The sequence below is a fragment of the Pangasianodon hypophthalmus genome, chromosome 1 (assembly GCF_027358585.1).
Source record: "Pangasianodon hypophthalmus isolate fPanHyp1 chromosome 1, fPanHyp1.pri, whole genome shotgun sequence".
Taxonomy (NCBI): Eukaryota; Metazoa; Chordata; class Actinopteri; order Siluriformes; family Pangasiidae; genus Pangasianodon; species Pangasianodon hypophthalmus.
In genome coordinates this window covers 31192947-31207109 of record NC_069710.1, presented here as the reverse complement: position 1 = coordinate 31207109, position 14163 = coordinate 31192947, and the positions used below count along the sequence as shown (strand labels likewise).

Here is a 14163-nt window from a genome sequence, read left to right as displayed (position 1 = left end):
GGTCCTGAGACCGCTAGTGAAAATGCTTCTATTTTCCATTCTTTTCCAATTTAATACAACAATTTTATACAATTTAATACATCACAAATTATATTATTGACAACAACCTGAGTGAAAAGTAGAATCTTTCATACATGAATTTCAGAGTTTAATGACAGTGTGCACTCGAGCTGGCATGGAATCCACACGTTTGTGCAAAACCTTATGATCCATTTTAGATCAAATCCATCAGAGTCTCGTCTGATCACACGCTTTAATAGAAGAGACTAGACATGAGGAAAATCTAACCTTTTGTACAAAGCAGTTAACATGCTCGATATCACACATTTTCTTACATTTAAATAGAGGCCTAGAAATAGTGCAAAATCTTGAATATTAAATATACTTGAATATTAAATATATATATATATATATATATATATATATATATATATATATATATATATATATATATGTGTGTGTGTGTGTGTGTGTGTGTGTATTTGTATATATACTTATATATGTCATGTATTTGTACCACAGCACTGTCGAATCCTGGATTCCGATTGGTCAGAAGGTTGATTAGTTTTCTATAACAGCAGCTCTATAACATGACATGCTGTGTTTCTTTTTTTTTTTGACTTCAAGAGAGAGAAAATAGAAAAGGTGGTGAGGGAAAGACTGTTTAGAGCTGCTATAACGTAAGCGATAACAGGAACGAGCATGTTTCATACATGTTCCACAATATTAAATGTAACTACTGTTTAAATGGGTTAAAAACAATGAGGTTTTTTAATAAGTAAATAAGTAAAAAATATAATCATTGGCAAATTGATGTGGAATAAGAGGAATAAAACACTTCAGGATGTGCTGTTATAGGAAAATAACTCTAATCTGGATTAATCAGTTTGTAAGGCATATTTGGTATCACAGTGTATGTGTGTGTGTGTGTGTGTGTGCACTGTACAGTACAGAAATACACTGGACTCTATTAGATCGTTCTATAAATAGACACAGAAAGAAGGTAAGTAAGGGTAATGTAGTCGAAGAGCCCCTCAGATTTACTCTCTGCTCTATTCTGTACTTTAGAGAGCAGAAAGAAAGAGACTGGAAGTAAAGTAAGGTCAGAAAACCCTCAGGCAAGGCCACGCTCAAAGTTATTAATAAGAGCGAGTGCAATGAGGTCTCTCTCTCTCTCTCTCTCTCTCTCTCTGTGTGTGTTTCTCTGTGTGTGAATGAACACACACTCCTTAAACCTCTCTCTGTGATCTAGCTTGTGTTTTTGAAGTGATGTATTTGTTTTATATCAGAGCAATTTGCCAGCAAGTACCACTTTAATTTGTAATTTTTATCCATTTTTAGGAACATCTTTGAAACAAGTCCTCATTTACCTTACAGTAGCTATAAAAAGTCATTTCCTTACCAGCCTCTTTTTTCTTTTTTTTTTGAAAAAGCGCCAGAAAAGTTACAGCTGGAGTTCCGACTAGGGCTGGGTAATATGATATGGCGAAATGATCATATCACGATTCTCAAAGACATTTCTACAATACATGATATGTATCACCATATACAGTATACAGTTGGTTTGCTAAGAAACTTACAGCAAAACATAAGCATTGCATTTATAACATGCAACACTTTGTTTGATGAGATGTATACTTAATGCCTAGAAAAAAAAATTAACACCGAAAAGGAGGAAAAACAAATTCTGTAAAAAAAAATGACTATTTTACAGTTTTAAAGGAATTTTGTAATCAGATCAGCTGCTTCCAATCACTTTGTAATTATCCTTAAAAAAAAAAATTCAAATAGATGTCATGATTTCTATGATACCTCAAAAAAGTTGCGTAAGTTATTCTACTTCTGACTGGTACAAATGTTAAGCTGAGCTGAGTGCAGTGTGTTAGGTATATGATGTGTAGTGAAGCTGAGCTGAGTGCAGTGTGTTAGGTATATGATGTGTAGGTGAAGCTGATCTCAGTGCGGTGTGTTAGGTATATGATGTGTAGGTGAAGCTGAGCTCAGTGCAGTGTGTTAGGTATATGATGTGTAGGTGAAGCTGATCTCAGTGCAGTGTGTTAGGTATATGATGTGTAGTGAAGCTTAGCTCAGTGCAGTGTGTTAGGTATATGATGTGTAGGTGAAGCGGAGCTCAGTGCAGTGTGTTAGGTATATGATGTGTAGGTGAAGCTGAGCTCAGTGCAGTGTGTTAGGTATATGATGTGTAGGTGAAGCTTAGCTCAGTGCAGTGTGTTAGGTATATGATGTGTAGTGAAGCTGAGCTCAGTGCAGTGTGTTAGGTATATGATGTGTAGGTGAAGCGGAGCTCAGTGCAGTGTGTTAGGTATATGATGTGTAGGTGAAGCTGAGCTCAGTGCAGTGTGTTAGGTATATGATGTGTAGGTGAAGCTGAGCTCAGTGCAGTGTGTTAGGTATATGATGTGTAGGTGAAGCTGAGCTCAGTGCAGTGTGTTAGGTATATGATGTGTAGTGAAGCTGAGCTCAGTGCAGTGTGTTAGGTATATGATGTGTAGTGAAGCTGAGCTCAGTGCAGTGTGTTAGGTATATGATGTGTAGTGAAGCTGAGCTCAGTGCAGTGTGTTAGGTATATGATGTGTAGGTGAAGCGGAGCTCAGTGCAGTGTGTTAGGTATATGATGTGTAGGTGAAGCTGAGCTCAGTGCAGTGTGTTAGGTATATGATGTGTAGGTGAAGCTGAGCTCAGTGCAGTGTGTTAGGTATATGATGTGTAGGTGAAGCTGAGCTCAGTGCAGTGTGTTAGGTATATGATGTGTAGGTGAAGCGGAGCTCAGTGCAGTGTGTTAGGTATATGATGTGTAGGTGAAGCTTAGCTCAGTGCAGTGTGTTAGGTATATGATGTGTAGGTGAAGCGGAGCTCAGTGCAGTGTGTTAGGTATATGATGTGTAGTGAAGCGGAGCTCAGTGCAGTGTGTTAGGTATATGATGTGTAGGTGAAGCTGAGCTCAGTGCAGTGTGTTAGGTATATGATGTGTAGTGAAGCGGAGCTCAGTGCAGTGTGTTAGGTATATGATGTGTAGGTGAAGCTGAGCTCAGTGCAGTGTGTTAGGTATATGATGTGTAGTGAAGCTGAGCTGAGTGCAGTGTGTTAGGTATATGATGTGTAGGTGAAGCTGAGCTCAGTGCAGTGTGTTAGGTATATGATGTGTATTAAAGCTGAGCTCACTGCAGTGTGTTAGGTATATGATGTGTAGTGAAGCTGAGCTCAGTGCAGTGTGTTAGGTATATGATGTGTAGGTGAAGCTGAGCTCAGTGCAGTGTGTTAGGTATATGATGTGTAGGTGAAGCGGAGCTCAGTGCAGTATGTTAGGTATATGATGTGTAGTGAAGCTGATCTCAGTGCAGTGTGTTAGGTATATGATGTGTAGTGAAGCGGAGCTCAGTGCAGTGTGTTAGGTATATGATGTGTAGGTGAAGCTGAGCTCAGTGCAGTGTGTTAGGTATATGATGTGTAGTGAAGCTGAGCTCAGTGCAGTGTGTTAGGTATATGATGTGTAGTGAAGCGGAGCTCAGTGCAGTGTGTTAGGTATATGATGTGTAGGTGAAGCTGAGCTCAGTGCAGTGTGTTAGGTATATGATGTGTAGTGAAGCTGAGCTCAGTGCAGTGTGTTAGGTATATGATGTGTAGTGAAGCTGAGCTCAGTGCAGTGTGTTAGGTATATGATGTGTAGTGAAGCTGAGCTCAGTGCAGTGTGTTAGGTATATGATGTGTAGTGAAGCGGAGCTCAGTGCAGTGTGTTAGGTATATGATGTGTAGTGAAGCTGAGCTCAGTGTGGTGTGTTAGGTATATGATGTGTAGTGAAGCTTAGCTCAGTGCAGTGTGTTAGGTATATGATGTGTAGTGAAGCGGAGCTCAGTGCAGTGTGTTAGGTATATGATGTGTAGGTGAAGCTGAGCTCAGTGCAGTGTGTTAGGTATATGATGTGTAGTGAAGCTGAGCTCAGTGCAGTGTGTTAGGTATATGATGTGTAGTGAAGCTGAGCTCAGTGCAGTGTGTTAGGTATATGATGTGTAGGTGAAGCTGAGCTCAGTGCAGTGTGTTAGGTATATGATGTGTAGGTGAAGCTGAGCTCAGTGCAGTGTGTTAGGTATATGATGTGTAGGTGAAGCTGAGCTCAGTGCAGTGTGTTAGGTATATGATGTGTAGTGAAGCGGAGCTCAGTGCAGTGTGTTAGGTATATGATGTGTAGGTGAAGCGGAGCTCAGTGCAGTGTGTTAGGTATATGATGTGTAGTGAAGCTGAGCTCAGTGCAGTGTGTTAGGTATATGATGTGTAGGTGAAGCTGAGCTGAGTGCAGTGTGTTAGGTATATGATGTGTAGGTGAAGCTGAGCTCAGTGCAGTGTGTTAGGTATATGATGTGTAGGTGAAGCGGAGCTCAGTGCAGTAGGAGGCAATGCTGTGTTTGCTGCTCCGGCCCTCCTGCAGAGTGTGAGTGTGAGTGTGTGAGTGTGAGTGTGAGGGTGTGATCACCTGCGGGGAGAGACGTGCTGTCACAGCCCAATCTGACAGCGCTGGAGCTTTACACTCTCAGCACAGTTACTCTCTGTACCTGGGAACGGCATGTGACTAAGAAAGAACTAAAACGCAGCACAGCAAACACACCAGCAGTGTAAAAGTGTGTGCTGTATGAAGAGAATGTGTTACAGCTATTAGCACTGCGTCAAGCAATAAAATGTAGAATATCAGCAAAGGGTTTGAGGGTGATGTGGTGTTATTAGCTCTTATTATTATTATTAGTAGTAGTCTATCTATCTATCTATCTATCTATCTATCTATCTATCTCCCTCTCTCTCTGTCTCCCTCTCTCTCTGTCTGTCTCACTCTCTTTCTCCCTATTCTTCCTTCTGTTTTTATCATTACCTCTCCCTCTCTCTTCTCTCTCTCTCTCACACACTATCTCTCTATCTGTTTGTCCTTCTGTCTCTCCATCTATCTCTGTGTCTGTCTTTCTCCCTTATTATCTTTCTCTTGTCTCTCTCTCTCTCTGTCTCTCTCTCTGTCTCTCTGTAGTCAGAGAGGCGTTTCATGACTTCATTACAGGTAGAGAACCTGCGTGGCGTTTTATTGACCTGAGAGCATTATGGGATGCCTAACGATCTGCAGCAGCAGCGAGGGGTGAAGGACATTAATAATAGAAACTCATAAACAGACACAGTTCACTCCTCTTCACTGAAATAAGAACTCGTTACAAAGCACTTCCTTTACTCGTGCAGTTTAAAAGTAGCTGTTTTAAAATGGTATTATGACTTTTCTTAGCTCCATTATATATTTCTATAAAATGTGAGCTTGTTTTGATTATTTATTGTTCTAAGATGAATAGGTTTATATTATCATGATATTTTTTACATACATGCTTCAAAAGAAATCCCTGGATTCTGTTCATCATTCTTTAAGATCCATAACAAATGGCAGAAGTTTACACTGAAGATACATTGAAATATTTTTGCTTATAAAACAATTCTTGGTCACTTTCCTTTGTATCTATCACTATTGTTGCAAACAAAAAAAAACATTTTACAATTCATGTTCTTACAGTCACGTCAATTTTGACGTTCCATCGTTAAGATCATAATTCGGTAAGAAAACTTTTAGTTATAGCGCCCCATCATCAGAGAATGACTTAAAGAAACATCTGTAACTTATGCAGTTAATTTTATTATACTATATTGTAAGATATTTGCAGTATAAGGGAAGTGTTTCCTGTCTGTAATCGTTTCACAGTGCTCTTATTAGTGTTACTTGTTATGTCTAGTATCAGAATATTGTTTATGGTAATTGTTGTGCTGCCTTTGTGGCTAGGGCTCACTTAAAAAAGAGATTTTTGTCTCAGTTTGTGGTCAACTCCTGGTCAATTAATTGTGTGGCCTAGGGGGCGTGGCCGAGTGTTGCATGTGAAGGGGTGGGGGGCGGATTCATGGAGAAGGAGTGGGTGAGAATACACCTGTGTGATTGATGTTGTTCTTTTTATATGCTTCGTGTCTTGCAGTGCAGAGAGAACTGGTGGTGCATATTGAGTGTGTGTGTGTGTGTGTGTGTTTTAAAGATTTTTTCAGTTAAGCTGAAATATTTCTGTTGTGCTTAAAAGCTAAAATAAACGTAACCCTGCTCTCTCTCTTACTCTCCTAATTCTCCTCACCCCCACCAGGGTGCAACAAAAGGTTAAATAAATAAAAAATAAAAATAAATGCTGACGTAATTTAGTTTTGTTAAACTGCCGTGTGAGTGTGGAATGAAGTCATATTCAAAGTGTTTTGGAGCACATGTACGTGTGCTGTAGTCTAACGTAGCATTTGAGGTGATTGGTTAGAATTTGGGGCACATACACCATGAAACATCAATCACTTCCTACAACAGCGCAGCACTTTCATTTTTATTTTCATTAGCCCTCTGGTTATCCTCGTCTGTGGCAGTGTGTGTGTTTCTGACTGTAAGTCTGTCACGGCGCTTGTGCTTTTGTCTCAAAGAGCTGTTGCTCTCATAAAGAACCTCTCAGGCTTCAGGCGACACATTTAGCGCCTGATAGCGGCCGTAAGGACTGAGAACGCTCCGTGGAGCGAAGCTTACATTTCACTTAAGACATTTATGTTGTTCCAGCTGATTGACTTGCCTTCTCTGCTCCTGAGGTCATAATTGATCTCTCTCTCTCTCTCTCTCTTTCTCTCTTTCTCTCTCTCTCTCTCTCTTTCTCTCTCTCTCGTAGGGGAGTTGTTCGTTTGGATATCAGCCTGCAGGACGTGGATATCGATCAGTGTTCCACTGACGGCTGGTTCGCAGGAACTCACAGGTGCAACCTGACCAGCATGGAGGTGAGACTTCTAGTTCTAGGTGCTTTCCTCTGATTTCAGGTGTCAGACATTAAATAAATAAAGAAATAAAGAAAGACTGAATAATTATTTCCGAACTGAAGGAGCGTTGGGAGCTTATTACCCTGTTAAGCTTCATGAAGAAAGAAGCAGCAGTGTGTGTCATGCAAGAAGAAACACATTTAACACCTCTAAATGACTCGGGTTTATTCACACTCCTGTAAACAGCATGATTAGAATGTCTATTTCTGCTCGCAGTAGGGTCAGTGGCTGGAATGTGTTACCAAAAAATGTATAGAATATGCTGCAAATGAGCAGAGCAGAATAGAGTAGAGTAGAATCAAATAGAATGTTATATTAAATAATATATTTTAATATAATAATAGAATAGAATGGAGCAGAACATATATGTTATAGAGTATGTTATATAATGTTATAGAGTACAATACAATAGAATACAATAGAATAAAATGTTATATAAAAGAGTACATTAGAATAGAATAGAATAGAATAGAATAGAGCAGGGAAGAATAGAGTAGAATGTCATGGAAAAGAATGAAATAGAATAGAATGCTATATTGTTATTTAATGTTATAATGTTAAAGAATAAAATATTATAGATATTATCTATAAATAATATAGATATGAATAATATTATAGAATATAAGAGAATTTAGAAGAATAGAATACAGTAGGATAGAGCGGGATAGAAGAGAATAGAATGTTATATAAAAGAGTAGAATAGCACAGGAGAGAACAGAGTAGAATGTTATATAGAATAGAATAGAATAGAATAGAATAGAATAGAATAGAATGTTATGGAATATAATGGAACAGAACAGTATGTTATATAGAGTTGAGTAGAACTGAATAGAATCGAGTAAGCTATATTAGAGCAGGATAGATTAGAATAAAATTTTACAGAAAAAAAGTAGAATATAATAGAATGTATTAGAGTTGAATAGAATAGAGCAGGTTAGAACAGAGCAATATAGAGCATAATAGAATACGATAGAGCAGTATTAACTATATTAGAATAGAATGTTATATAAAAGAGTGCAATAGAATAGAGTAGAATGGTATAGGAAAGAATGAAATAGAATAGAATGTTATATTGTTATACAACATTATGGAATAGAGCATGATAGAGCAGAATAGAATAGAGCAGGACCGAAGAGAATAGAATGTAAAATAATAGTGTAATAGAATGTTATAGAATAGAATAGAATGTAAGAGAAAGATTAGAATAATATAGAATCTTATAGAATATAATACAATAATTAAAAGCATAATAGAATATTACAGGAGAGATAAGAATACAGTAGAATTTCATAGGGTAGAATATTATAGAACAGAATAGAATATAATAGAATAAAGCAGAATATATTAGAATATAATATTATTGGAATATAAATTTATAGAATATGATACAGTGGAATTCTTTAGAACAGAATGCTATAGAGTAGACTAGATTAGAATGGACTAGAATGTAATTTAAGAGAATAGAGCAGGATAGAATAGAATGTTATAGAAATTAATATAATAGAAAAAAAGGAATAGAAATGAAATGATTTTCATGGCATTTTATAGAATGATATAGAATGAAGGTAAGTATAGTGTGTAGTGTATCTATGGAACAGAAATGATTTTTACAGAATAGAATGTTATAGAATATTATAGAATTTGAGTATAAGTATAGTGTATAGTATCTACAAGGAAAGGAGGCTGAGAATCAGTCAGCAGTCAGTCAGTGAAAGCTGAAGTCTTCAGGGGCTTGTGGATTTGGAATGGAATAGAATAGAAATGATTTTCACAGAATAGCATCTTATAGAATATTATAGAATATTATAGAATTTGAGTATAAGTATAGTATATAGTATATGTAAGTAAAGGAGGCTGAAAATCAGTCAGGGGCTTGTGGACTTAGAATAGAATGGAATAGAAATTATTTTTTCCTACAGAATAGTGTTTTATAGAATGTTATAGAATATTATAGAATGAAGGTAAGTATAGTGTATAGTTTCTATAAGGAAAGGAGGCTGAAAATCAGTCAGCAGTCAGTCAGTGAAGGTTGAAGTCTCCAAGAACTTGTGGATTTGGAATAAAATGGAATAGAAATGATTTTCACAGAATAGCGTTTTACAGAATGTTATAGAATATTATAGAATTTGAGTATAAGTATAGTGTATAGTATCTATTAGGAAAGGAGGCTGAAAATCAGTCAGCAGTCAGTCAGTGAAGGTTGAAGTCTTCAGGGGCTTGTGGATATGGAATAAAATTGAATAGAAATGATTTTTACAGGATAACATTATAGAATGTTATAGAATATTATAGAATTTGAGTATAAGTATAGTATATAGTATATGTAAGTAAAGGAGGCTGAAAATCAGTCAGGGGCTTGTGGATTTAGAATAGAATGGAATAGAAATGATTTTTTTCTACAGAATAGTGTTTTATAGAATGTTATAGAATGTAGGTAAGTATAATGTATAATATCTGTAAGGAAAGAAGGCTGTAAATCAGTCAGCGGTCAGTTAGTGAAGGTTGAAGTCTTCAGGGGCTTGTGGACTTAGAATCAAATGGAATAGAAATGATTTTCACAGAATAGCGTTTTATAGAATGTCATAGAATATTATAGAATTTGAGTGTAAGTATAGTGTATAGTATCTGTAAGGAAAGGAGGCTGAGAATCAGTCAATAGTCAGTCAGTGAAGGTTGAAGTCTTCAGGGGCTTGTGGATTTGGAATAGAAAGGAATAGAAATGATTTTTTTTTACAGAATAACATTTTATAGAATGTTATAGAATGTAGGTAAGTATAATGTATAATATCTGTAAGGAAAGAAGGCTGTAAATCAGTCAGCGGTCAGTTAGTGAGCGTTGAAGTCTTCAGGGGCTTGTGGATTTGGAATGGAATAGAATAGAAATGATTTTTACAGAATAGCATTTTATAGAATGTCATAGAATATTATAGAATTTGGGTATAAGTATAATATATAGTATCTATAGGAAAGGAGGCTGAAAATCAGTCAGGGGCTTGTGGACTTAGAATAGAATGGAATAGAAATGATTTTTTTCTACAGAATAGTGTGTTATAGAATGTTATAGAATGAAGGTAAGTATAGTGTATAGTTTCTATAAGGAAAGAAGGCTGTAAATCAGTCAGCAGTCAGTTAGTGAAGGTTGAAGTCTCCAAGAACTTGTGGATTTGGAATAAAATGGAATAGAAATGATTTTCACAGAATAGCGTTTTACAGAATGTTATAGAATATTATAGAATTTGAGTATAAGTATAGTGTATAGTATCTATTAGGAAAGGAGGCTGAGAATCAGTCAATAGTCAGTCAGTGAAGGTTGAAGTCTTCAGGGGCTTGTGGATTTGGAATAGAAAGGAATAGAAATGATTTTTTTTTTTTACAGAATAACATTTTATAGAATGTTATAGAATGTAGGTAAGTATAATGTATAATATCTGTAAGGAAAGAAGGCTGTAAATCAGTCAGCGGTCAGTTAGTGAGCGTTGAAGTCTTCAGGGGCTTGTGGATTTGGAATAGAAATGATTTTTACAGGATAACGTTATAGAATGTTGTAGAATATTATAGAATTTGAGTATAAGTATAGTATATAGTATATGTAAGGAAAGGAGGCTGAAAATCAGTCAGGGGCTTGTGGACTTAGAATAGAATGGAATAGAAATGATTTTCACAGAATAGCGTTTTACAGAATGTCATAGAATATTATAGAATTTGGGTATAAGTATAGTATATAGTATCTGTAAGGAAAGGAGGCTGAAAATCAGACAGCAGTCAGTCAGTGAAGGTTGAAGTCTTCAGGGGCTTGTGGATTTGGAATAGAATAGAATAGAAATGATTTTTACCGAATAGCATGTTATAGAATCTTACGAATCTTATGTTAATGTTATAGACGTCATAGTCATTTACAATGCACTAAAAACAATTGGAAATGCCATTAGTAACTCCGCTTGTCCATGAAAGACCGCTTCATTCTTTATCAGAAGTGTCTCTGAGTAGAACGAGAGAGCAGCGGGAGGTTCTTGCTATTAAACTAGAAAGCAGCAAAAAGGTGAAAGCCACACTTCATATACAAAAATCACACCTGATGTTTAACGGGTCTCTGAGTTTAACTCTGCTGTTGTTGGAATCCAGCGTGAATTCAGCGGGTGAAGAGTTTAGGGGCGGGGCATGTGGACGCTGTTTACCTGGTGTTTGAGGATGATTATTAAGAGCAGCACAGGGTACAAAAGGAACCTCGGCTGCTCTATAATGTATGTGATGTAATGGGTTGCAGGAATCGCTCTGAATAATTAAGCACGCGATTTGTCTGCACTGTCTCCTCTTAGACGTGCCACTGTGCAGAGGAAGTGTGTATGTGTGTGTGTGTGTGTTTCTGTGTGTGTGTTTTTTCCCTAATATACTGAAGTCTTAGTGCCCAGAACTGATTCTATTTCATCGGTTATCAAAATAAATTGACAATATAATTCTTGTCATTTTGTGGTGTCACTCAAGAACACCTCAAAATTGTTCATTCATTAAAGCAAACACAAAATGGCCGTGTTGTTTTACTCGTATGAAAGATACAATGCTCTGTAGATCCTGTTAGTAAATCAGTTTTGCTGGGTCTGAACTACAAATGTTGCAGGAATGTTGTAGGAATGTTCGTAAAGGTTCTCCAGAATGCCCAGAAAAAGAGCAGAAAGTTCCTAGAGTGTTCTAACCTAAATTTGTTAACAGAAACTTAAAAGTGGACCAAATTGGCTTCAGTTGTAACAATCGTGTTTTAATTTTTTTTTTTTACCTGCTTATAAAATCCCAGTTTCATAGGAACTGTCAACATTTTTGTTTAAATGAATTTGCATCAAAGGATTTTACTTACGTAACCAATACTATCTGTTCTGATTTTGCTAGACATCTTTCGCAAAGGCAAGACAATACCAAACATCCACATTCTCTCAGGAATAAACCTTTAAGTAAGGAATAAAACACTCTGTGTTGTGCTGTTAAAGGAAAATAATCAAAGACGGAGTGATGTGAGGAAAGCAAAGTTACTGTTACCTCCACAAAGTTGATTGTTTTCCTACAACATCTCAAAGCGTTTCTTCAGCACTTTGCTAGTGATTAAATTTATTAAAGAATGACACTTCATACTTTTTATCCGTTTATAGTTACTTTAAATGTTGTGGAATGTCCATGAGACAAGTTATTTCCTGTTCTTGCTTACATTATAGCAGCTACAAACAGTCTCTCACCAGCATCTCTTTTTTCTCTCTCATGACAAAAATCACAGCTTGTCATGTGACCATGAAACAGTCAGAGTCGAGAATTCAACAGCGCCGTGGTATAAAGTACATAAACTCACAGATAAAGGATTTTTCAAACTGATAAAACAATTTCATCTCCATTTTAGATTGTTGTAATCTGTATGAACTGAGTGAACTTTAGCATCACTTTTTGTGAACTGTTGCAATAAAAACGGTTCGTGATCGGAGATCGTATGTACGTGCTGCATCACTCTACTTCCTCTGTTTTTCCTCTTTCCCTTACGGTGTGTAATTGAACTCTGCTCTGAGTGGCCTGTAGTCGATAGCTGAGTGTCCTGATCCCGCTCTCTCCGAGATTTTTCCGTTTGATCAGTGGTGATGAGCAGGCAGAAAGGCAGCTGGTGGTTGGAAAAGCGCTGCTGTTCCTTTTAGCGCTGCTGGTTATAAATAGAGCTCAGGACCGCACGGTAATCAGGAGTTTGTGCAGTCGTGTTGTAATGCGATAAAGCCGTCTCATTGTGCCCGGGGCCCTTCTTATGCAAACAAGCCATGATTCTCTCTTGTTATCTCCGGCTCTGCAGTACGTACTGCTAAATCAGTTTATTGAATGCTTCAGAAGCACCAGTGCAACCATCAGCGCTCCGGAGATTCATCAGAGCTGCGCTACAGAAAAGATGCTGCGACGTTTGTGAGTGCAGAGTCTGGTTATTTTGGGGTTTATTATTAGATATCATGCTCAAACTGGCTGCAGTGAGAACACAGGCACATGGATATCACATGGTCATTATTTCAACAACTCCAGGATGAGGATAAAAAAAAGCCCACCAGAACACAAGAAGAAACTAAATGTACAACATGGAACTAGAAAACAAAGACACTAGTGTCCCACTAGGGCAGTGGTGGCTCAATGGTTAAGGCTCTGGGTTCTTGATCAGAAGGTTGGGGGTTCAAGCACCAGCACTACCAAGCTACCACTGTTGGGCCCTTGAGCAAGGCCCTTAAGCCTCTCTGCTCCATGGGGCTGTATCATAGCTGACCCTGTGCTCTGACCCCTACTTCCTAACCAGCTGGGATCTGTGAGGAAAAGGATTTCCCTGTGCTGTAATGTTTACTGTATGTGATAAATAAAGGCTTCTTCTAACCCCAGGAACAGGAGGCTGCTGAATGCTAGGGCTCGCAATTCCTTTTGAAAATTATTTTCAAATTTTTTAGTTTTTAAATACATTGAAATAATAAAAATGAGCCTATAATATTATATTTCCAGAAACAAAATGAATATTAGCAATAGCCACAAGGATTATTATAGGAAAATAATCAACAACTGGGTGGTGTGATAAAGAGGAGTTACTGTTCCCACCACAAAGTTGATTTTTCCATGACAGCACATCCTGAAGTGTTTTATTCCTCTTATACAGCAGTTTGTCAATGATTACAGTTTTTTTTTTATTACAGAGTGTTACATTGTACTTTTTTATCCGTTTAATGTTGTGGAATGTCCATGAAACTAAATACTTCCTGTTATTGCTTATGTTAAACAGCCTCTCTTTTCTCTCTTGAAGTTAATAATAATAATAATAATTAAAAAAAAAACGCTTGTCATGTTACGGTGTCAACTTCTCTGTCCTGAAGATGTCAGAAAACTTAAAGTAACAATCTTTACCTCTGACACTGGAGACTCCTTCCATAAATGTTAAATAAACATTTAATTCAGAAATCTGCACCATATCAATGATCCCGTTTTAAACTTTTTATGTGTTGCGTCCTCTATACACGTCCCTGTGAACGAGCTGTTACTATAGAAACGATAACGTATTAGCGCGAGCGCATTAATATAAACCTGTGATTTGCAGTGCACTACTGTCAGAGCTGCTGTTATGGAAAATGAATCAATACCGTCTGACCAATCAGAATCCAGAATTCAATGGAGGGATGATATAGTAATAATACCGAATAAATATTGCACAATGATTCAAGTGGAGAGATGATTAAGTTTGTAGTCACATGTTGCACGATGTTCCTGAAACAAAACAATGTAAACATCTTGAAAAGCATAATGTTAATGTG

General features: G+C 37.1%; 1 protein-coding gene across 2 annotated transcripts in view; it reads left to right on the top strand.

Annotated features, from left to right (window-relative positions):
- Positions 1 to 14163, top strand: part of gpr158a (G protein-coupled receptor 158a) — a 102178-nt gene that overhangs the window by 18596 nt on the left and 69419 nt on the right. For both annotated transcript variants that reach the window (XM_026944884.3, XM_026944885.3), the window contains exon 2: positions 6721 to 6826. In XM_026944884.3, the coding sequence (XP_026800685.3) occupies positions 6721 to 6826 (106 nt within the window). The remainder of the gene's footprint in view (positions 1 to 6720; positions 6827 to 14163) is intronic.